Source organism: Oncorhynchus nerka, linkage group LG24, assembly GCF_034236695.1.
Source record: "Oncorhynchus nerka isolate Pitt River linkage group LG24, Oner_Uvic_2.0, whole genome shotgun sequence".
Classification (NCBI taxonomy): domain Eukaryota; kingdom Metazoa; phylum Chordata; class Actinopteri; order Salmoniformes; family Salmonidae; genus Oncorhynchus; species Oncorhynchus nerka.
In genome coordinates this window covers 12,084,651-12,106,530 of record NC_088419.1, presented here as the reverse complement: position 1 = coordinate 12,106,530, position 21,880 = coordinate 12,084,651, and the positions used below count along the sequence as shown (strand labels likewise).

Genomic DNA, 21,880 nt, shown 5'->3' with positions numbered 1-21,880 from the left:
TGGAGTGACCAGCACAGTCACCGGATCTCAACCCTATTGAGCTGTTGTGGGAGCAGCTTGACCGTAAGATGTGCCCATCAAGCCAATCCAATTTATGGGAGGTGCTTCAGGAAGTATGGGGTGAAATCTCTTCAGATGTCCTCAACAAATTGACAACTAGAAGCCAAAGGTCTGCAAGGCTGTAATTGCTGCAAATGGAGGATTTTTTTGACAAAAGCAAAGTTTGAAGAACACAATTATTATTTCAATTACAAATCATTATTTATAACCTTGTCAATGTCTTGACTATATTTCCTGTTAATTTTTGCAATTCATTTCATGTATGTTTTCATGGAAAACAAGGACATTTCTAAGTGACCCCAGACTTTGGAACGGTAGTGTATATCTCTATATGCTCTCTAAAATATATTTACCCCAATACACTTACCTATATCTCAAATTTCTCTCTCTCTCTCTGTCCGTCCTGCAGAAGGTGACCTGGCCATCCCTGAGACATCTGACAACAGTAAGAAGCTGATGGTGAGAACGCGTAGCAAGAGGAAGTTCCTCTTCAAGGTCCCGGAAGAGGAGAGACTGCAGCAGAGGAGGTAACCTCCCCCCCACACACACACACAATCCCCTTCCATACTTTTCTTGACTTTTGGACTGTAATGTAGCGAGGGGAGACAGAATATAGGGGTTTAGATAAGGGGGTCTGAGTCGAGGCCTGAACCCCTGTCGCCAGGGGGGGCACCACTCCATCAGACTCCAGCGCCGGTGGAGGTGACAACACTATAATTATACGTCTGACTTAAATCAGAAGTTAGTCTGTTTACTACCAATGTAGTACATTCACCCAGTACAACTTCAGGTAGCCTAGCGGTTGGGCCAGTAACCGAAAGGTCGCTGGTTCGAAAGAATGTGCCCTTGAGCAAGGCACTTAACCCAAAGTTGCTCTGAATAAGATGTTGCAAAAATAACTCGAATGTAACTCTTCACAGTAATACACACTGACCATTGTAACCATGTGTGTTGTGTTGACAGAGAGATGCTGAGGGACCCTGAGCTGAGGTCCAAGTTGATCTCCAACCCAATCAACTTTAACCACGTGGCACACATGGGCCCTGGCGACGGCATGCAGGTCCTCATGGATTTGCCTTTGGTAAGCACAGCTGGTGCCAAAATGGCTGCCTCATACTGTATTCATAACCCATAGGAGATAGTTAAAGGACTCAACTTGGATATAAACCGTTTTAGCATGGACATTGTCATTGAGGCACATTTTCAAACATCAAAAGGAGAAAATGTACTTTAAAATGGAGATAGCCTTAATGGTGCTGCCCATGCTGTCACAGACGCCATAATGGCACAGATACAAAGATAGGACCTCTTTCCATCTCTCTCATAACCCAACTGACATTGCAGGAAGCAAAATGGGTTCCCCACCCCATGATAACCTGACTGATATTGTAGCAGCCAAAGTGGCTGTCTATTGCAAGTTAACTGACATTTGCTGTACCCAGGACAGCTACTGCAAATAACCTAACTGATACCGCAGGAATCAAAATGTCCACCCTGTGTTAACCTTCCTGAAATTGCGGGTGATAAAATGGCCGCCCCTTAAAACGTAACAAAGTAGGAGTCATAACAGCTGTTTTTTTAACGATCGCAAGACACCCGCTGGAGCCAAAATGGTGTCTCCTTGCATTTTCTGACACTAGCAGCTCCCACTACCAACTCCACAGAATAGCACTGCTATCCTACCATCCTAACTCCACAGAATAGCACTGCTACCCTACCATCCTAACTCCACAGAATAGCACTGCTACCCTACCATCCTAACTCCACAGAATAGCACTGCTACCCTACCGTCCTAACTCCACAGAATAGCACTGCTACCCTACCGTCCTAACTCCACAGAATAGCACTGCTACCCCTACCGTCCTAACTCCACAGAATAGCACTGCTACCCTACCTCCTAACTCCACAGAATAGCACTGCTACCCTACCGTCCTAACTCCACAGAATAGCACTGCTACCCTACCGTCCTAACTCCACAGAATAGCACTGCTACCCTACCGTCCTAACTCCACAGAATAGCACTGCTACCCTACCGTCCTAACTCCACAGAATAGCACTGCTACCCTACCGTCCTAACTCCACAGAATAGCACTGCTACCCTACCGTCCTAACTCCACAGAATAGCACTGCTACCCTACCTTCTAGATGTCACATTTCTCTACCTATTTACCACCTCTGCTCCTCTTCCTACTCTTTTCTGAGAATGACCCTGTAGTTCCTCCCTCACGCCCTCTTTCACTTTCTCCTCCCCTCCCTCTTTTTTTTCATCTGTGTCTTGTTCGTGTCCTTTGTTTCCGCTCTCTCTTTCCTTCTCTCACCCCCTCCCTCCCTCCCTCCCCGCCCGGCAGCAGAGCGAGAGCGCCGCCACCACCCCTCCCCTCATCCTCCCGCCACCACGCCCTGATCTCCCACCGAGCAACTTTGAGCACGTCTATCACATGAGCCTCGTGTCGGCCGGCCTGTACCTGCAGAAAGAGCCCGCCTCTTCCTCCGCCACCTCCTCTTCCACCTCCTCGCTGCAGCACTGCAGCATGCCCCAGCTCTCATCCTCCTCCTCCTCCTCTCCCTCCACCTCCTCCCTAGGAAGGGTAGGCCTGACCTGATGCTTCCCCTCCTCCCTCTCCCCCCCTTCCCCCACTCTCCTCCTTTTGACACCACCACCTCTTTTGCACAATCCCAAATCGACACCCGCAGTAGCCCTTGTCTCCTAGTGATCTAGCCTCTATTCCTGGGGTACTGGTTGTTAAATCTGAGCCTGGAGGTCTGGAGTACTACTACTCTACATACATTATTTTCATGTATTCAGACCCTTTGCTATGAGACTCGAAATTGAGCTCAGTTGCATCCTGTTTTCATTGATCATCCTTGAGATGTCTATTAACAGCACTCCGCCAATCAGGCCTTTATGGTAGTGGCCAGATGGAAGCCACTCCTCAGTAAAAGGCACATGACATCCTGCTTAAGACTTTCAGACCATGAGAAACAGGATTCTCTGGTCTGATAAACCAAGATTGGCCTGAATGCTAAGCGTCACATCTGGAGGAAACCTGGCACCATCTCTACGGTGAAGCATGGTGGTGGAAGCATCATGCTGTGGGAATGTTTTTCAGCGCAGGGACTGGGAGACTTGTCAGGATCGAGGCAAAGATGAACGGAGCAAAGGACAGAGAAATCCTTGATGTAAACCTGCTCCAGGGCGCTCAGGATCTCCGACTGGGGGCGAAGGTTCACCAAGACAACACTGGAGTGACTTCGGGACAAGTCTCTGAATGTCCTTCAGTGGCCCAGCCAGAGCCTGGACTTGAACCCAATCAAACATCTCTGGAGAGACCTGAAAATAGCTGTGTAGCGACGCTCCCCATCCAACCTGACAGAGGTTGAGAGGATCTGCAGAGAAGAATGGTAGAGACTTCCCAAATACAGGTGTGCCAAGCTTCTAGTTTCATACCAAAGAAGACTTGACGCTGTAATCGCTGCCAAAGGTGCTTCAACAAAGTACTGAGTAAAGGGTCTGAAGCCTTATGTAAATGCAATATTTTCAGGTTTAAAAAATATATATAATCTGGCAAAGAAAAAATCAGTTTTTGTTTTGTCTTTATGGGTTATTGTGTGTAGATTGATGAGGGGAAAACATCGAATCCATTCGAGTAAGGCTGTAACGTAACAAAATGTGGGAAAAGTCAATGAACTGTAGATCTTCCAGAAAGACAATGAAATGGTTAATTGACCACGAAATACAAATGTTGCAATGGCCACGTCAGGTTTCTGGAGTTGAACCCCATTCAAAACCTGTGGTTTGAATTGAAGAGGGCAGTCAGATCAGACCAAAGGAAATCAATTATCTGGACAGAGGAATGGTCTAAGATCCCTCCCGATGTGTCCTCTAATCTCATAAAACACTCATGAGAAAGGCTAGGTGCCATTATCCTAGCAAGGAGAAGGTGCAAAACGTGTTAGAAACAGTGCTTTTCTTCTGGAGAAAATTATTACTTAAAACTCTAAGCAATTGTATAAAACAACCCGCCCCAAAGATTTGCATACAATATAGCTCAGTTTTTGTATAAATGTTATAGTATTTTTTGCTCATATTTATCAAGGGTGCCAATAATACTGGAGGTGTCTGTATTTAACCCTTACTCTTCCATCTCCACCAATGAATAGGGAGCAGGTGCTTGGGTCGACTTGGGATTGGTCATATTTCCAGCCCCCCCCCTTTTCTCTCCTTCCCATACTTCCTCCTGGTTCCTTTTTCAATTTTCTTGAGTGCAGTGAGTTTTTTTTCGGGAAGCTGGGTTGGTTTTATTTCGGCTGACGTCATAGTGAGTGTGTTTTTCTGTACTGGCTTGCAGTGTGGTTATGCTTTGTGTGATCTCTGCTTATTTGTCATGTTAAAACAGGGCAACACGCTTGATAAGCTTCCCATAGGTTTCAATGGAGAGAGAGAGAGAGAGAGAGAGAGCTATTTAAAAAATGTGGCACAGCAAATTGAAAAAGCTCCCTAGAAGGTTTGTTCTATTAGTAGACGGCCACCAAAAGTCATGTAGAGATTTAGTCTCCATGACTATTTTCTCCCATTGAATTTTGCAGAAACACACCGGCGTGAGTGTGACTTGTTTCAGTCAAACGAGTGATTTGCTGTGGAGTTTTATTACTGTGCGTATGAGCGTGTACAAGGCTGTTGGTTTCATGTGTGTGCATAAGCATCCATCTAAATGTCTTGATCGTGTCCAATCATGTACCTGGGGTTGTGTTCATTAGGCAACCAATGAAATTAAACTCAATGAAATGGCGATGTCCAAACTGGGACTTCTTGTCCAATAAGAAACGCTCGTTTTCCGTTGTGTGTCCTAATGAACACAAACCTGTTCCACCCATATAGTCACATATGTGTGTTTGTGTGTATGTGTGTGTGTCTTGGCGACTGCGTGGGGGTACAGAGTGTGATGCATTCTTCTCAGGATGACCCGGCCAAGGACAAGCCCCGCCCACTCTCCAGTATCTCCCGGCAACAGAGGAGCATGAGCCACATAACCCGCACGGCCTCTGGTGAGAGGACCCCGAGCACACACCTTCTGCATGTGAACACTGGTTACAACACACACTGCACACATTTCAACAAACACACTTTAGTAAATCCATTCTCTCTCTTTGTCATTGATACTAATTCTCTCTCTGTGTGTGTGTGTGTGTGTCTGTGTGTGTGTGTGTGTGTGTGTCTGTGTGTGTGTGTGTGTGTCTCTGTGTTGGAGGTGCAGACTTTGGAGGAGCAGGATCGTCTCGGAACATCTCCGACCCAGACGGGGACTTTGAGAGAGAGGTAAAGACCCCCAACACAGCGCACACAAACCAGGGTTTCCGTTAGGAAAGTGACCAGGAAGATTTGACATTTATCGGATATTTGAGAAATGTCCTGGAGTTTCCCCTACATCTTCCACTTTTTTTTACAAAAATTAATCGGAATGGTAAAATTGTTTTCTGTGTAAACTTGAATGACTAAAACTAGATATAAAATATGTAGAAAAGATCATGGATCTATGTAGTTTAAAATAAGATCATCTTTAAGAACTAACAGTCACCAAAATAAAAACTAAACAGTCAGGGAGAATCAAATTCTCAAAATGGCAGTTGTTTAAAGTACTTTAAGTATTTTTTACTTAAGTTGTTTTTTGGGGTATCTGTACTTTACTATTTATAGTTTTGACAACTTTTACTTCACTACATTCCTAAAGAAAATAATGTTATTTTTTACTCCATACATTTTCCCTGACACCCAAAAGTACTCGTTACATTTTGACAGAAAAATGGTCATTCACGCACTTATCAAGAGAACATCCCTGGTCATCTACTGCCTCTAAACTGGAGGACTCACTAAACACAAATGCTTTGTTTGTAAATTCATGTCTAAGTGTTGGAGTGTGCCTCTGGCTATCTGTAAATAATACAAAACACAATATAATTGTGTCATCTGGTTTGCATAATATGAGGAATTTGAAATGAATACTTTTGATAATTAAGTGTATTTTTTCCAATTCTATTTACTTTTGATACTTAAGTATATTTAAAACCAAATACTTTTAGACTTTTTTTTGTATTTTACTGGGTAACATTTACTTGAGTTATTTTCTGTTAAGGTCGGCTACATCGCCTGCTATACCCATACAGAAGGAGGCTAATTTGTATATTTTATATCTGATATATATTTTTTTTGAAAGATACGCATTATGTTGTTAGATATTATAGGAGTAACTCTGGTAAACCTAAAGCATTTTTCCTCACAAAAATGAGAACACGAAGCAGACAGAACTCTTTGGTCCTTTAAAATCCTGCTGTATGTAAAATATTGTGTGATATAGCTTGGAAAATAAATAAATGTGACTGGATGACAACATGATGATGTTTGTTTCCAACATTAGGGCTGTTTTCCTAAAGAAGTTAAATCCACTTTGTGTTCTTGCCACACTACTAACAAGTATCATGACAGTGGTATCGTCCCAGCCTTACTGATTGTACACACACATTCAATCACTCACACTTTACTCCATTTCTGCCCCCCCTCCCCAATTCTCACAATAACATTTAATTCAACTTCCTGGGTATGATAACTTATCTTACATTGCCAAATCAAACATTAATAATTCAAATGTGTTTATTGTTAGAGGCTAAATGGAACTTTTACCTCAGGGGAGCTCTTTATCCAAAACGTCCCCTAAATAGACAGAAATATTGCCTAAAATGTTTGATAGAAATGGGTACACCTCTCGACACCGATGAGCAAAAGGATATGTGTGGTTTCATGATTAAAAACTGAGATTCATATTTTTATCTTATATATGTGTATATATATATATATGAACCATCCAGCCAAAAGTTGAGCCAAACAATTAGCAACTGAACTTGAATACAGCATTGATATATAAAAACACTCTGTGTATTCCCTCAGCCGGACTCCGACTCCACCAAGCACTCCACCCTCTCCAACAGCTCCGACCCCAGCAGCCCTCCCAGCCCCAACTCCCCCCACCGCAGCCAGCAAACACTGGATGGCCTGGAGCACACCCTGGACGGTTGAGGAGCCCACCCACCCACACACACCTGACATACGCACACCTTACACACACACACACACACACACACATAATGCGTGCTTAATCACTCAACACCTACATTCGATATAGAACTTGTGTATCGCTGCAAAGTGCCAAGAACAGACTTTGTGGACAAAATGCCACCGCTGAAGCCTTTTCTGCGTGTGACGAGCATAGACCCTCCCCCAAAAAAGTGAGGGGCACATGGTTATTTGAAGCTAACGCTAAAAAAAAAGAAAAAAATCAGCCAGTATAGATTTGTTTTTGTTTTTCTTCATTTCAGGCCATAAATGTTTCCTATGAGTTAAGGTTATTATTACTTAGTTGAAATGATCAATACATATAGGTGAGATGGGGCTGAATTAAAAACAGAGATTACTGATGGGGGGGGGACTCACAGAAAAAGCATTAATGATGAACTGTCCTAATCATAGGTATAAGTTTGTTTAAAAAAACAAAACAAAGATGAGAGGGAAATAACTGTTGTTTTTAAAGCGTATAGTATTTTACATGGACATGTTGAGCTCGAACTTGGCGGACACTAAACTGAACGGTGAAAGAAATGGCAGACTTTTTTCAAGAACCATAACCCCCCCCACCCACACACGCACACACTTCCCAGCCCCTTCTGTACTGTCGTTGTAAACTTATTGAGCTGTTCCCGGACCATTTTGAGAGCTGTACCTTCCCAGGAGACGAGCTGCCATTCAGTTCAACTGACTGCAGGGGGTTTTAGTGTAAAGCTAAATTAGTGGGCATATTTTACAGCATTTACATCTCCTGCCAGCCTTTGTAACATGCGTTGTTTTTAACTTTGGATCTTTTGCCAGAAAAACGTATATAGTTGGCGCCATAGCAACCAGATATAGAAGAAGAAATGGAAACAGAATCATGAGACTTTAATTTCTCGATACGCGGTTTTAAGTGGTGGGAATCTGAACATAGCGAAAAGGACCACATTACTCATAGGATTATTAATAAGAGTCCTTCACAAGCTGCTGCTGCTTTCGTGTGCTATGTTTAAATAAATAGGTATGTGTGTGAAGACCTGCTCACTATAGAGAGAACCCCCCCCCGGCCAAGGCCCTCGCATTTTAAATCGTTCAATTATGAGAGTGGGAAGCATTAGTGGTGGTGTACAGTCATAGCGCCATACCGCCACAGGGGGGTGTCTGAATAGGTTTTTTTTCCTCCAGTGTGGGATGTTTCATTGTACAGAAGTATGAGATACATTACAGGCATGTGTGGCAAATCCAGTTTAATCACTCTAGTGTGCCTTCAGTGCCATTTATTTGTTTTATAGTACCTCGTTCAGATCAATTCCCGAAGTGATTTTAAATATCGGTGAGAGGGGGGGGGGGGTTCCAGAAACACTGTATTAAACTTGCACATGTTTTAGTCCAAGGAATATCATCTTTTGATTTTGTGTCAGTGATCATTCTCGTTCCTTTTATTCTTCCCGGACTTCTGTTCAGCTCTCCGAAGACGGGACATTTTTTTCTCTCTCTCTTTGAAACACTACTGCTTTTTTTTTCTCTTAAAAAAATAAATAAAAATCACCAGTTGGAATCTTTGTAATTATTGAATTGTTAGCAACAAACATTTGAACAGACAATAAAAGAGTATCTGTTGTGCTTCTCTTGTCTCTGTGTGCTTTGTGTGTTGTTTTTATATACAGTATTAATTGATATTTTATGAATTGTTATCAGCTCGGAACACACAATGTTGTTGCTATGAATGTAGAGTTTATTTTTGTGATGCATAAAGTAAAGAATGAGATATATATTAGTCTAAAGTTAAGAATGAGAATTGAATGCAAGAACCTTGCTAGGGGAATGGTATTGAAAGACAATTCTGCTGATAGTGCGATTCATGTCATTTTGCAGGGAGAGGCTATAGTCACGCCTGATGCCGAAATTGATGACTTACGGAAAGTATTCAGACCCCTTGACTTCTTTCCACATGTTGATACTTTTACAGCCTTATTTAAATAAAAAAAATGCATCAAAGTTTTGAGAATGACAAATATGAATTTTCACAAAGTCTGCTGCCTCGGTGTCTTTATATATTTTTGTCAGATGTTACTATGGAATACTGACTTATAATTACAAGCATTTCATAAGTGACAAAGGCTTTTATTGACAATTACATGAAGTTGATGCAAAGAGTCAATATTTGCGGTGTTGACCCTTCTTTTTCAAGACCTCTGCAATCCGCCCTGGCATGCTGTTAATTATCTTCTGGGCCACATCCTGACTACTGGCAGCCCATTCTAGCATTATCAATGCTTGGAGTTTGTCAGAATTTGTGGGGTTTTGTTTGCCATCCGCCTCTTGAGGATTGACCACAAGTTCTCAATGGGATTAAGGTCGGGGGAGTTTTCTGGCCATGGACCCAAAATATTGATGTTTTGTTCCCCGAGCCACTTAGTTATCTCTTTTGCCTTATGGCAAGGTGCTCCATCATGCTGGAAAAGGCATTGTTTGTCACCATCCTGGATGGTTGGGAGAAGTTGCTCTCGGAGGATGTGTTGGTACCATTCTTTATTCATGGCTGTGTTCTTAGGAACAATTGTGAGTGAGCCCACTCCCTTGGCTGAGAAGCAACCCCACACATGAATGGTCTCAGGATGCTTTGCTGTTGGCATGACACAGGGCTGATGGTAGCGCTCACCTTGTCTTCTCCGAACAAGTTTTTTTCCGGATGCCCCAAACCATCGGAAAAGGGATTCATCAGAGATAATGACTTTATCCCAGTCCTCAGCAGTCCAATCCCTGTACCTTTTGCAGAATATCAGTCTGTCCCTGATGTTTTTCCTGGAGAGAAGTGGCTTCTTTGCTACCCTTCTTGACACCAGGCCATCCTCCAAAAGTCTTCGTCTCACTGTGTGTGGAGATGCACTCACACCTGCCTGCTGCCATTCCTGAGCAAGCTCTGTACTGGTGGCAGGGCTGAAATGCAGTGGAAATGTTTTTGGGGGATTCAGTTCATTTGCATGGCAAATAGGGACTTTGCAGTTAATTGCAATTCATCTGATCACTCTTCATAACATTCTGGAGTATATTCAAATTGCCATCATACAAACTGAGGAGCAGACTTTGTGAAAACTAATATTTGAGTCTTAAAACTTTTGGCCACGACTACACATGACAAAGCGAAAACAGGTTTTATTTAAAAAACAAATACCTTATTTAATACCCGAATCCAATGAAAACAGGGTCTGCAAAAACATTTGTGTTTTTAATACATTTGCAACCATTTCTAAATATCTGTTTTCGCTTTATCATTGAGGTATTGTGTGTAGATTGAGGAAAATGTTTTATTTAATCCATTTTAGAATAGGGATGTAACATAACAAAATGTGGAAAAAGTCAAGGGGTCTGAATACTTCCCGAATGCAGTGTACATGGGACTGTAATTCACATGAATGTAAAATACATTGTGGCTTTGACATATATTGTGTGATTCAATGAAATGTTGTGAATTGTTATGCTTATTTTCATTAGCTAACACTTGCCAAAAGAAATTGATGAGGGGAATTTCACCCTGGGGGAAATTCATCAGGTCTGAGGTATTTCTAGGACAGTGAAATGTGGTTCACACATAATTGCCCAGGAGGAAGGCGGGTCAGAGTTTTGCACTCTGAATGATACACCCTATGACGCTTCCGGTGTGTTGATGGGGCATTTCGGGAAGGCACTATGATAAATACTAATTGCACTATACGTTTTTGTGGGTGTAGATATGGTTGTCCTTGTTCGATAGAGCCATTGGATGTCTTTTAGCAATGTTATTTTTGGTGGATTCATTGCTAAATATACAAGCAGGCACATTTCTTTCAGTCTCTGAAAGAATACAACTTGTGTCGGAGGTACTTTGTGCTCCGGCCCCCGTCCCTCCCCGAAGGTAGGCTTTTTTGAAAAGCAGGCGGAGACTAACAACCATCCTTTGGGCAAAACTGAAAGAACTTCCCAGACACAATGGCTTCAAATGATTCCTCTCAACACGAATTCGGCCTTGGAGCATTTTTTTGGTGCTCTATTAGCTAAATGGTGACATTCATCCATACATGTTTCAACCAGAATATAGCTGAGAGGATTCAAAACAAATGTTGTCTATTTACCTTTATTTAACTAGGCAAGTCGGTTAAGAACAAATTCTTATTTACAACGACGGCCTAGGAACAGTGGGTTAACTGCCTGTTCAGGAGCAGAACGACAGATTTGTACCTTGTCAGCTCGGGGATTTGAACTTGCAACCTGACGGCCTACACCGGCCAAATCCAGATGTCGCTGGGCCAATTGTGCACCGACTTATGGGACTCCCAATCACGGCCAGTTGTGATATAGCCTGGATTCGAACCAGGGGCTGTAGTGACACCTCTAGCACTGAGGTGTCACTACAGACCTTGGTTCTTAGACCGCTGCGCCACTCTGGGGCCCTAGTAGGATTTAGATAACATTAGAAGCTCAGCTACAACCGATGCCAGCACCAAGAAGGCAGATGACAAATACAGTGCCTAGCTAGCTAAATTAAGTAAATTATTTTTCCTGCAAGCCACCTACGTTAGCTAGCTAGCTAACTTCAGTTTATTTACTGAAACCCATATTGTGAATTGCTGGCTAATATACTGTGTTACAGTGGGGGAAATCAAAAAAAAATTATGTTTGCTAACTATGAGGATTCTGTGTTATGCAATATAGCCCATTACCATATATATGATTGAATATTATCTGCTGTTGGCTTGTGTGGATGTATGTATGTGTTATGCAACATAGCTGACTTGAAACATTGTTAACAGTTTCAGGGCCATGGGCCTTTCTCATGATGGAAAAATACAGAATAACATAAAAACGGACACATACAGAACGTAGTGTAGCAAACCACAGACTGTTTTTTGATAGAACTTAACAATAACAGAAACCAGATATGTGATAACGGTATCTTGGGAATGAGCGCATAGATACTCCACACAGCAACCGTTACATCTATCAACTGGAGCGCCCGGGGGCTGGTACCAGCTCGTACGACAACAATCAACGATAGGCTGGGTGAGTCTAAACCACGCCCAGTCTCTACTCTGACAGGCCGGTTCGGAAGCAGGAACTATTTCTGTCAGAGTATATTTATAATATCTTTGTCAAGAACAAGTTAGTTCTCTGTTTGCCCTGCGAGGTGGGACAGAGAGCCCGTATATACAAAAATTGAATTTACCACTAAGTGGTTATCTAATAAAAAATACATAGTATACAATCGGTGACTCAATGTCATATTTATCCTGATACCAGATTTGAATTGACACAACTCTAACATAACTTAGCTGGTTAACAATGTAGCTAGCTAACTAAACATGGAAGAGGTTTTACAATTGGAGATATTTTGTATCTTGTTTGTAAAACTTGTTTTATTTTTGGTCATAGATATGGCTACTAAACTGCAAGCTACAACATTCCAACCAGCTAGGTTTACCAGCAAGCCTTAGCACATGGCTGGAATTGGCTAGCTAGTCTGCTAACATGTTATGTGCCAAGCTTCACATTTGTAACTTGTTAGAAAACGTGTAACTTCAGCAACTGTAAATCATTTTACTGGTTAGCTATGTAACATCATTTACGAGGCTTGACATTAGTTATGATTATGACCTGGAATGCATTCCAATCTCAATAAATTATAGGCGTGATGCAAGATAAGATTCCAAACAGATGTCAATAACAAGTATTGCACATCCAGCAAGCTAGCTAAGTTTACAAAAAACAGTGATGAGAAACATTAATACAACTATTTACTGATGTAAATCTCAAACTGAAGATGGTTTTACTATTAAAAAATATGTGCCTAAGCATGCCTGATAGACATGGCTGTAAGCAGATACTGTCTACCTACCTACCTACCTAGGTACATTTGTACAGTCTGGTCACTGTGGTTGAGGGTTTCTTTTTATTAGGCTAGATATTGTCGTAAATGTAATCTCTGTGCCTGTCAGTGGCGACTCATCATTCTGTGCAGGTGGGGCAGAGCATGCTAGCAACACAACATGACAACAACATGCTAGCAACACAACATGACAACAACATGCTAGCAACACAACATGACAACAACATGCTAGCAACACAACATGACAACAACACGGTAGCAACACAACATGACAACAACATGCTAGCAACACAGCATGACAACAACACGGTAGCAACACAACATGACAACAACATGGTAGCAACATGACAACAACATGCTAGCAACACAACATGACAACAACATGGTAGCAACATGACAACAACATGCTAGCAACACAACATGACAACAACATGCTAGCAACACAACATGACAACAACACTGTAGCAACACAACATGACAACAACATGCTAGCAACACAACATGACAACAACATGCTAGCAACACAACATGACAACAACATGGTAGCAACATGACAACAACATGCTTGCAACACAACATGACAAGAACATGCTAGCAACACAACATGACAACAACATGCTAGCAACACAACATGACAGCAACATGGTAACAACACAACATGACAACAACATGCTAGCAACACAACATGACAACAACATGCTAGCAACACAACATGACATCAACATGCTAGCAACACAACATGGCAGCAGCACAACATGACAACAACATGTTAGCAACATAACATCCTAGCAACACAACATAGTGGCAGAAACACAATATGGCAGCAGCACAACATGACAACATGCTAGCAACACAGCATGCTAGAAACACAACATCGCAGCAGCACAATATGACAACATGCTAGTAACACAGCATGCTAGAAACACAACATGGCAGCAGCACAACATGACAACATGCTAGAAACACAACATGGCAGCAGCACAACACAACAACATGCTAGCAACACAACCATCTAGCAACACAACACAGCAGCAGCACAACATGACAACAACATGCTAGCAACACAACCACCTAGCAACACAACATGGCAGCAGCACAACATGACAACAACATGCTAGCAACACAACCACCTAGCAACACAGCATGCTAGAAACACAACATGGCAGCAGCACAACATGACAACATGCTAGTAACACAACATGACAGCAGCACAACATGACAACAACATGCTAGCAACACAACACGGCAGCAGCACAACATGACAACAACATGCTAGCAACACAACCATCTAGCAACACAACATGGCAGAAACACAACATGGCAGCAGCACAACATGACAACATGCTAGCAACACAACATGACAACAACATGCTAGCAACACAACATGCTAGCAACACAACATAACAACAACATGCTAGCAACACAACATGGCAGCACCACAACATGGTACTGTAATGACCTGACTAGATCATAAATGAACAATTGTCCAGACAGAGGCTTGAGTTTGCGAATTGACGGTTTATTGAACCAACTTTACACAGGCTACTGTTTGGGCCGTAGCACACGCCAAATAGATGACAGATAACCCACAAGCCAATCGTGACCTTCTCTTGTGAAGCCCAGACGTAAGAGAGAGAGAACAAAGGCTGAACCTGATCTTAACTTCCAATGCCCAACCCCCCTCCACGCCACTCCGCCAACCACCAGGATGCCCGGCATCAGAACATTCCAGGCATTCCCGTGATTGGCAGATAGCAGGTTGATTGACATGTCGGACCCCGCGAACACCGGGTACTGGTCAGTACAACACAACCACCTCCTAGCCTAGCACATAACACACAGCTGTCTGTGCGGGTCGCTACACAGCCCCCACCACAAAGTCCCTCGTCCCCGAGGGAACAAACAAAGTCTCTGAAGCGACCCGGAGGTCTCCTTTGCCTGCGTGGCCGTGATGGTCGCAGAGTGCCCCTCTGGGAACCAGGGGATGAAGGCAGGGATATGGGGGACAAGGAAGCGGGAACGGGTAATACAGTCCGTGGTTCTGGGGAACCACGCAGTGACACAGGGGGAGACAGGGGGAGTGGGCTGTCTGGAGCCTTGTCTGCGGCACCTGAGGGTGGGTGCCTGGAGAATGTCATTGCCAGAGAGGGAATTGTGGGGGTTCCTGGGGTTTGGGAGAAGAGGCCCCTCTGTATGGGGCTAACCTGTCCCGGTGCAGTGCCACCTTTCTCCCCCTGGGAGGAAGCTGCACGGTACACAACCTCCCCTACCCTCTCCAGGACACTGCAGGGTCCCACCCAGTGACTGTCCAACTTGGGGCATCTGCCTTTTTTTCCTTAGGGGCTGTAGACCCAGACCAGCTCCCCAGCCACAAAGTGCCTTCCCGGGTGTGCACGTCATAGTTCCTTTTCTGCCTCACACCTGCATTCACCAGCTGCTCTCTGGCGAAGGTGTGGGCTGTCTCCAGGCGGTCCTGGAGTCTCCGGGCATACTCCGGCCCCGGAGGAACATGAGGGCTATCCAGGGGCCGACCAAACGCCATCTCCGCAGGGGTGCGGATCTCTCTCCCCAGCATGAGGAGGGCAGGCGTGCAGGAGGTGGAGTCTTGGACAGCGGAGCGGCATGCCATGAGGACCATAGGCAGGTGCTTGTCCCAGTCACGCTGGTGTTTGGAAGAGACGATGGCCAGCTGCTGTCCAAGCATTTTGTTGAAGCGCTCCACAAGGCCATCACTTTGAGGATGGAGAGGAGTAGTGCGGGTCTTGTGCATACCCAGCCTCTCACACATGGTGGCGAACACACGGGACTCAAAGTTTCTGCCTTGGTCGCTGTGGATGGACTCTGCAGCTCCAAACCTGCTGAACATCCCCCTGTCAGGGCGTCGACGATGGTCTCTGCCTCCTGGTCAGGCAGAGCATAGGCCTCGGGCCATTTTGTGAAATAGTCCATGGCCGTGAGCACCCAGCGGTTTCCACTGTCTGTGGTGGGGAACGGCCCAACTACATCCACTCCCACCCTCTCCATGGGAGCCCCCACTGGGAACTGTTGGAGCTGAGCATGAGAGCGGCCTGGGGGCCCTTTCTCGCTGTGCAGTTGTCACAGCGGCGACAAAAGTCCTCCACATCCCTCTTGTGCTGCCCCCAGTAGAAGCCCTGACGGAGACGGCGCAGTATTTTTGTGACCCCAAAGTGTCCAGTCCCCACCCCCCCATGAGTACTCTGGAGCACAGCCTCCCGCAATGCTTTTGGGACCACCACCTGCCACCTCTCCTCTCCCGTAGCTGACTCCTTCCATGCCCGCTGTAGCACACCATCAGCCAGCTGCAGTCTCTCAAACTTCGACCACAACCCTTTGGTCGCGAGTGAGAGCGCTGTCACCTCTTCCCATGGTGGCCTCACCTGCGCCTCTACCCACTGTAGCACTGGCTGTAGGTCTGTGTCCCGTCCCTGCTGCTGCCGCCATTCAGCCACGTCGACAGTCTGCAGCTCACAGCAGACAGGCCCGCTCGCCCGACACAAAGTGGCACAGACACCCTCCTCTGCCCGCAGCTCTCTCTCCCGTCCCTCTCTCCGTTCACAGTGGCGGCAGCCGTCTGCAGTACAGGGCCGACGGGACATGGCGTCGGCGTTGGAGTGGCGTGCCCCTGCCCTGTGCACCACCGTGAAGTCATACGGCTGAAGCTCCTCCAACCAGCGTGCCACCTGCCCCTCTGGCTCTCTGAAAGACATGAGCCACTGGAGAGCAGAGTGGTCAGTCCTTACAGTAAAGGGCAGACCACCCAGGTAGTACTTGAAGTGTTTGACGGAAGCCACAACAGCCAAGAGCTCCCGCCGGGTGACACAGTAGCGGCGCTCATGTTTGTCAAATGTTTTGCTGAAGTACGCCACCACTCTCTCCCCTCTGGCCCCACCTGGGCCAGCACCCCACCCATGCCCACATTGCTCGCGTCTGTGTCCAGGATAAAGGGCAAGGTGAGGTCAGGGGGCGAGCACGGGGCCTCGATCAGTGCACGTTTGAGGGTGTTGAACGCCTCCTCACACTCCACTGTCCAAGTGAAAGCCTTGTCCTTCGGCAGCAGGCGGTTCAGTGGAGCAGCAACGCTTGAGAAGCCCCGTACAAACCTCCTGTAGTACGAGGCCAGGCCCAGGAAGCTCTTCAGCTGACGCTGGTCGGTGGGGTGGGCCAGTCTCTGACAGCCCCTACCTTGTCCTCCATGGTGCTGATCCCCTCCTTCCCCACTCGGTGGCCCAAGAAGGACACCTCTCTCCTCATGAAGTGGCACTTCTCGGGTGGAGCTTCAGACCTGCGGCAGGGCCAGCACCCCCAGGGCTGACTGGAAGGAGCTGCCATGGGCCAGGATGTCATCGAGGTATACCAGACACTGCTGTCGGGGATGCCATCCAGCACCCTGTCCATCAAACGCTCAAAAGTAGCTGGAGCGTTGCACAGGCCAAAGCACAGGACCTTGAACTGCCAGTGTCCTCTGTTAGTGGAGAACGCAGTTTTGGCTCTGGCCTCTGGGGAGAGGGCACCTGCCAGTAGCCACTGCGGAGGTCTAGCGAGGAGAACCAGGAGGACCCCCTAACCAGGTCCAGCGACTCATCGATACGTGGTATGGGGTATGAGTCCTTCCTGGTTACCTCATTCAGCCGCCTGTAGTCCGCACAGAACCTCAGCTTGCCCCCTTCTTCGGAACCATGACGACTGGCGCCGCCCAGGGGCTGTCTGAGGGCTCAATGAAGTCTGCCCGCTGCATCTCCAACACAGCCTTGTCTGCCGCCTCCTGGCGTGCCAGCGGGATACGGCGGGGACGCATCTTGATGGGTCGAGCATCACCTGTGTCGATCTCATGCTGCACCAGAAGAGTCTGACCCACCTCTTCCTCACTCAACGCAAAGCTGTCTCTGAATTCAAACAGCAACTGCCACAACCGTTCCTGCTGCTCAGGGTCAAGACCAACACAGTTCCTCCCCCATATCTCCCTCACTGCAGACAGTGTCCTCTCCTCTCCCATCTGGGGTAGCTGGGCTGGGGGGTGCGGCCCGGGCTCACAGAGGGCTGTGTCATGGAGGTAGCTGGGGGAATGTAACACACCGCCGTAGGTGACAGGGGGACTGGGGAAAAGTCACACACAGCTGTGGGGGAGGGGGCGCAGCCATGAGTCTCTGCCGCTTTAACTGTTGGAGTAAAGGGTTTGTTGGGTTGAGTGAATGTGACATTAGGGGGGGCCATGGTGACTTCCGTCCCTCCCTGGAAGCTCAGTGTGCCCCTATTTAGGTCTAACTGGCAGCCTGTGCTCCTAAGAAAGTCCAACCCCAGGATACAAGGGTCCTGCACAGCCGCCACCCACACAGGATGACGCACAGTCCTGCCCCCTACTGTCAGAGTCATTATTCCCTTCCCTTTCATGGGTGCCAGCTCACCTGTGACTGTGCGGAGCTGCACAGTTGTAGGCTCACACTGAATCCAACCTGGCACAATATCTTGTCTCACCAGGGTTACTGTGGACCCAGTGTCCACCAGGGCGGAGCAGGGCACCCCCTCCACAGTGACAGGGACATGACAAAAGTCCCCAACACAGGTCCGGCCCACCACAACAACAGGCTCCATCCGCTTGCCCTCGTCTGCTTCTGGGGGAAGTGGAGCCTTGCTTCCCCGTCTGTGCCGGTGGGCTCCTCCTGAAGATGATGGTGGTTGGGATAGAAAGCCAGGGGTCCGCACTACCCGGTTTATGCGGACCCCGAGCCGTTTCCCTGAGCTCTGGGGGACATGGGGCAATCTCGGCGCAGATGGCCTGGCTGGCCACAACCCCAGCAGACCCTGGGACCAGGGCTTGTGTTTCGTGCCGCCTGTAGCGACACAGCCCGAATGAGTTCTGTCATTTCGGCCACCCAAGCAGGCTTTTCCGGCTCCGGGCTGCTCTGCCCCCAGCTCGCACAGAGGGTGTGTCTCCCTGCACCCCCACCAAAGCCCCAGCTGAAGCCCCAGCCCACACCAGCTCCCTCTCCAAAGCCATCTCCAAGGCTGTCTGCAATGACTCAGGATGAGCCAGCTGGGTCTGTATGCGCAGCTCCGTAGGGGAGAGCGCCTGTATGAACTGGTCCCGTGCTAGCTCGCTCTGCACGGAGGGGGCATGTGAGCATATGCCCGCCGAGAGAGGCTCTCAATGTCATTAGCTAGCACCCGTAGAGGCTCTCCAGGCTGCCTGCGTCTATTCCTCAGTTCGGAGCGCAGTAGCCCGGGCTGTACACACTGTCCATAGCGCCTCCTCAGTGCTCCCACTAGAGCACCATAATCATGCCTGTCCTCGGGGCTAATCAATATCAAACAGGCCAGAGCTTCATCCGTGAGGCATAAAGCCAACTGCAGTGCCCTTTCTTCATCCGACCACCCCTAAAATGAGCTAACAGTTCAAACTGAGCATGAAAAGCTTCCCAATCCGCCTTACCGGAATACTTCGGGGTCTTAACAGATACGGACGCAGCCGGGAACTGGGCGCCGCCATGTTTGTTTACATCCTGAGCCCCAGATTCCTCGTCACGCCGCGTCGACACTCGGTCCGCCCACCAGAATCCCGCGCGAAATACACTCGACGAAGCACTCCTGCCCGCTTCAGCCGCCATCACTCTAACGTCCTCCCTCAAGCGGCCTCTGCGCTCCGACGCCCTGGCGATCTCCTCAGACAGAACCCCCGACGTCCATTCACACGCACCTCCTTGGCCATAATCGTCCCCTACCTCCACCTTCACTTTCGGATTCCCTCGAAGCATTTTCAATCCCCGTTCTCACCTACGGTAGCTAGCCACATAAGTCAGCTAGCTAGCTGGCTAACTTGTATCAACGTTTTTACTTCTGACACCAATGTAATGACCTGACTAGATCATAAATGAACAATTGTCCAGACAGAGGCTTGAGTTTGCGAATTGACGGTTTATTGAACCAACTTTACACAGGCTACTGTTTGGGCCGTAGCACACGCCAAATAGATGACAGATAACCCACAAGCCAATCGTGACCTTCTCTTGTGAAGCCCAGACGTAAGAGAGAGAGAACAAAGGCTGAACCTGGTCTTAACTTCCAATGCCCAACCCCCCTCCACGCCACTCCGCCAACCACCAGGATGCCCGGCATCAGAACATTCCAGGCATTCCCGTGATTGGCAGATAGCAGGTTGATTGACATGTCGGACCCCGCGAACACCGGGTACTGGTCAGTACAACACAACCACCTCCTAGCCTAGCACATAACACAGCTGTCTGTGCGGGTCGCTACAGTACAAACATTGTTGGGCACCGGCAACAGCACAAAGAGCAAGAAGGCAGAGACAACAATACATCACGCAAAGCAGCCTCAACTGTCAGTTAGAGTGTCCATGATTGAGTCTTTGAATGAAGAGATGGAGATAAAACTGTCCAGTTTGAGTATTTTTTGCTGCTCGTTCCAGTCGCTAGCTGCAGCGAACTAAAGAAGTGGAGCAACCCAGGGATGTGTGCGCTTTGGGGACCTTTCACAGAATGTGACTGGCAGAACGGGTGTTGTATGTGGAGGATGAGGGCTGCAGTTGGTATCTCAGATAGTGGCGATTGAGGCCTAAGAGGGTTTTATAGATAAGCATCAACCAGTAGGTCTTGTGACAGGTATACAGAGATGACCAGTTTACAGTCTAAAGTGCAGTGATGTGTCCTATAAGAAGCATTGGTGGCAAATCTGATGGCCGAATGGTAAAGAACATCTTGCCGCTCGAAGGCACACACCTGCCGATCTATAAATTACGTATCTAGCACGTAACTAGCAGTCTAGCATGGGTAGGATGGTCATTTGAATCAGGGTTAGTTTGACAGCTGGGGTGAAAGAGGAGCGATTACGAAAGAGGAAACCAAGTATAGATTTAACTTTAGCCTGCAGCTTTGATATGTGCTGAGAGAAGGACAGTGTACCATCTAGCCATACTCTTAAGCTCTAATAATCACACAGGTTGGGAGAGCGTCAATTCTTCTTACTAAAACACATAACCTTGTTATGAACATCTCCAAAACAAAGGTAAAGGGCAGAGAAAGCTTGCTAGACACTAAGAAATATTTGTTGTAGAGCTTTTAACACAAAATCCAGGGAGGGGCCAGCTGAGTGTAAGACAATCAATCACTTGCTTATACAGTGCCTTGCGAAAGTATTCGGCCCCCTTGAACTTTGCGACCTTTTGCCACATTTCAGGCTTCAAACATAAAGATATAAAACTGTATTTGTTTGTGAAGAATCAACAACAAGTGGGACACAATCATGAAGTGGAACGACATTTATTGGATATTTCAAACTTTTTTAACAAATCAAAAACTGAAAAATTGGGCGTGCAAAATTATTCAGCCCCTTTACTTTCAGTGCAGCAAACTCTCCAGAAGTTCAGTGAGGATCTCTGAATGATCCAATGTTGACCTAAATGACTAATGATGATAAATACAATCCACCTGTGTGTAATCAAGTCTCCGTATAAATGCACCTGCACTGTGATAGTCTCAGAGGTCCGTTAAAAGCGCTCTGGATAAGAGCGTCTGCTAAATGACTTAAATGTAAATGTAAATGAAGAACAAGGAACACACCAGGCAGGTCCGGGATACTGTTGTGAAGAAGTTTAAAGCCGGATTTGGATACAAAAAGATTTCCCAAGCTTTAAACATCCCAAGGAGCACTGTGCAAGCGATAATATTGAAATGGAAGGAGTATCAGACCACTGCAAATCTACCAAGACCTGGCCGTCCCTCTAAACTTTCAGCTCATACAAGGAGAAGACTGATCAGAGATGCAGCCAAGAGGCCCATGATCACTCTGGATGAACTGCAGAGATCTACAGCTGAGGTGGGAGACTC

General features: G+C 46.6%; 1 protein-coding gene across 1 annotated transcript in view; it reads left to right on the top strand.

The window, feature by feature from the left end:
• The window catches only part of LOC115118912 (serine/threonine-protein kinase MRCK beta-like), a 127,931-nt gene extending 119,148 nt beyond the window's left edge, over positions 1–8,783 (top strand). Inside the window, 8 exon segments of the mRNA XM_065008611.1 lie at positions 470–587; positions 1,024–1,141; positions 2,409–2,434; positions 2,436–2,464; positions 2,467–2,648; positions 4,998–5,106; positions 5,310–5,377; positions 7,001–8,783. Of these exon segments, the coding sequence (XP_064864683.1) occupies positions 470–587; positions 1,024–1,141; positions 2,409–2,434; positions 2,436–2,464; positions 2,467–2,648; positions 4,998–5,106; positions 5,310–5,377; positions 7,001–7,129 (779 nt within the window). The 3' untranslated portion in view covers positions 7,130–8,783.
• The last annotated feature ends 13,097 nt before the right edge of the window (positions 8,784–21,880 follow it).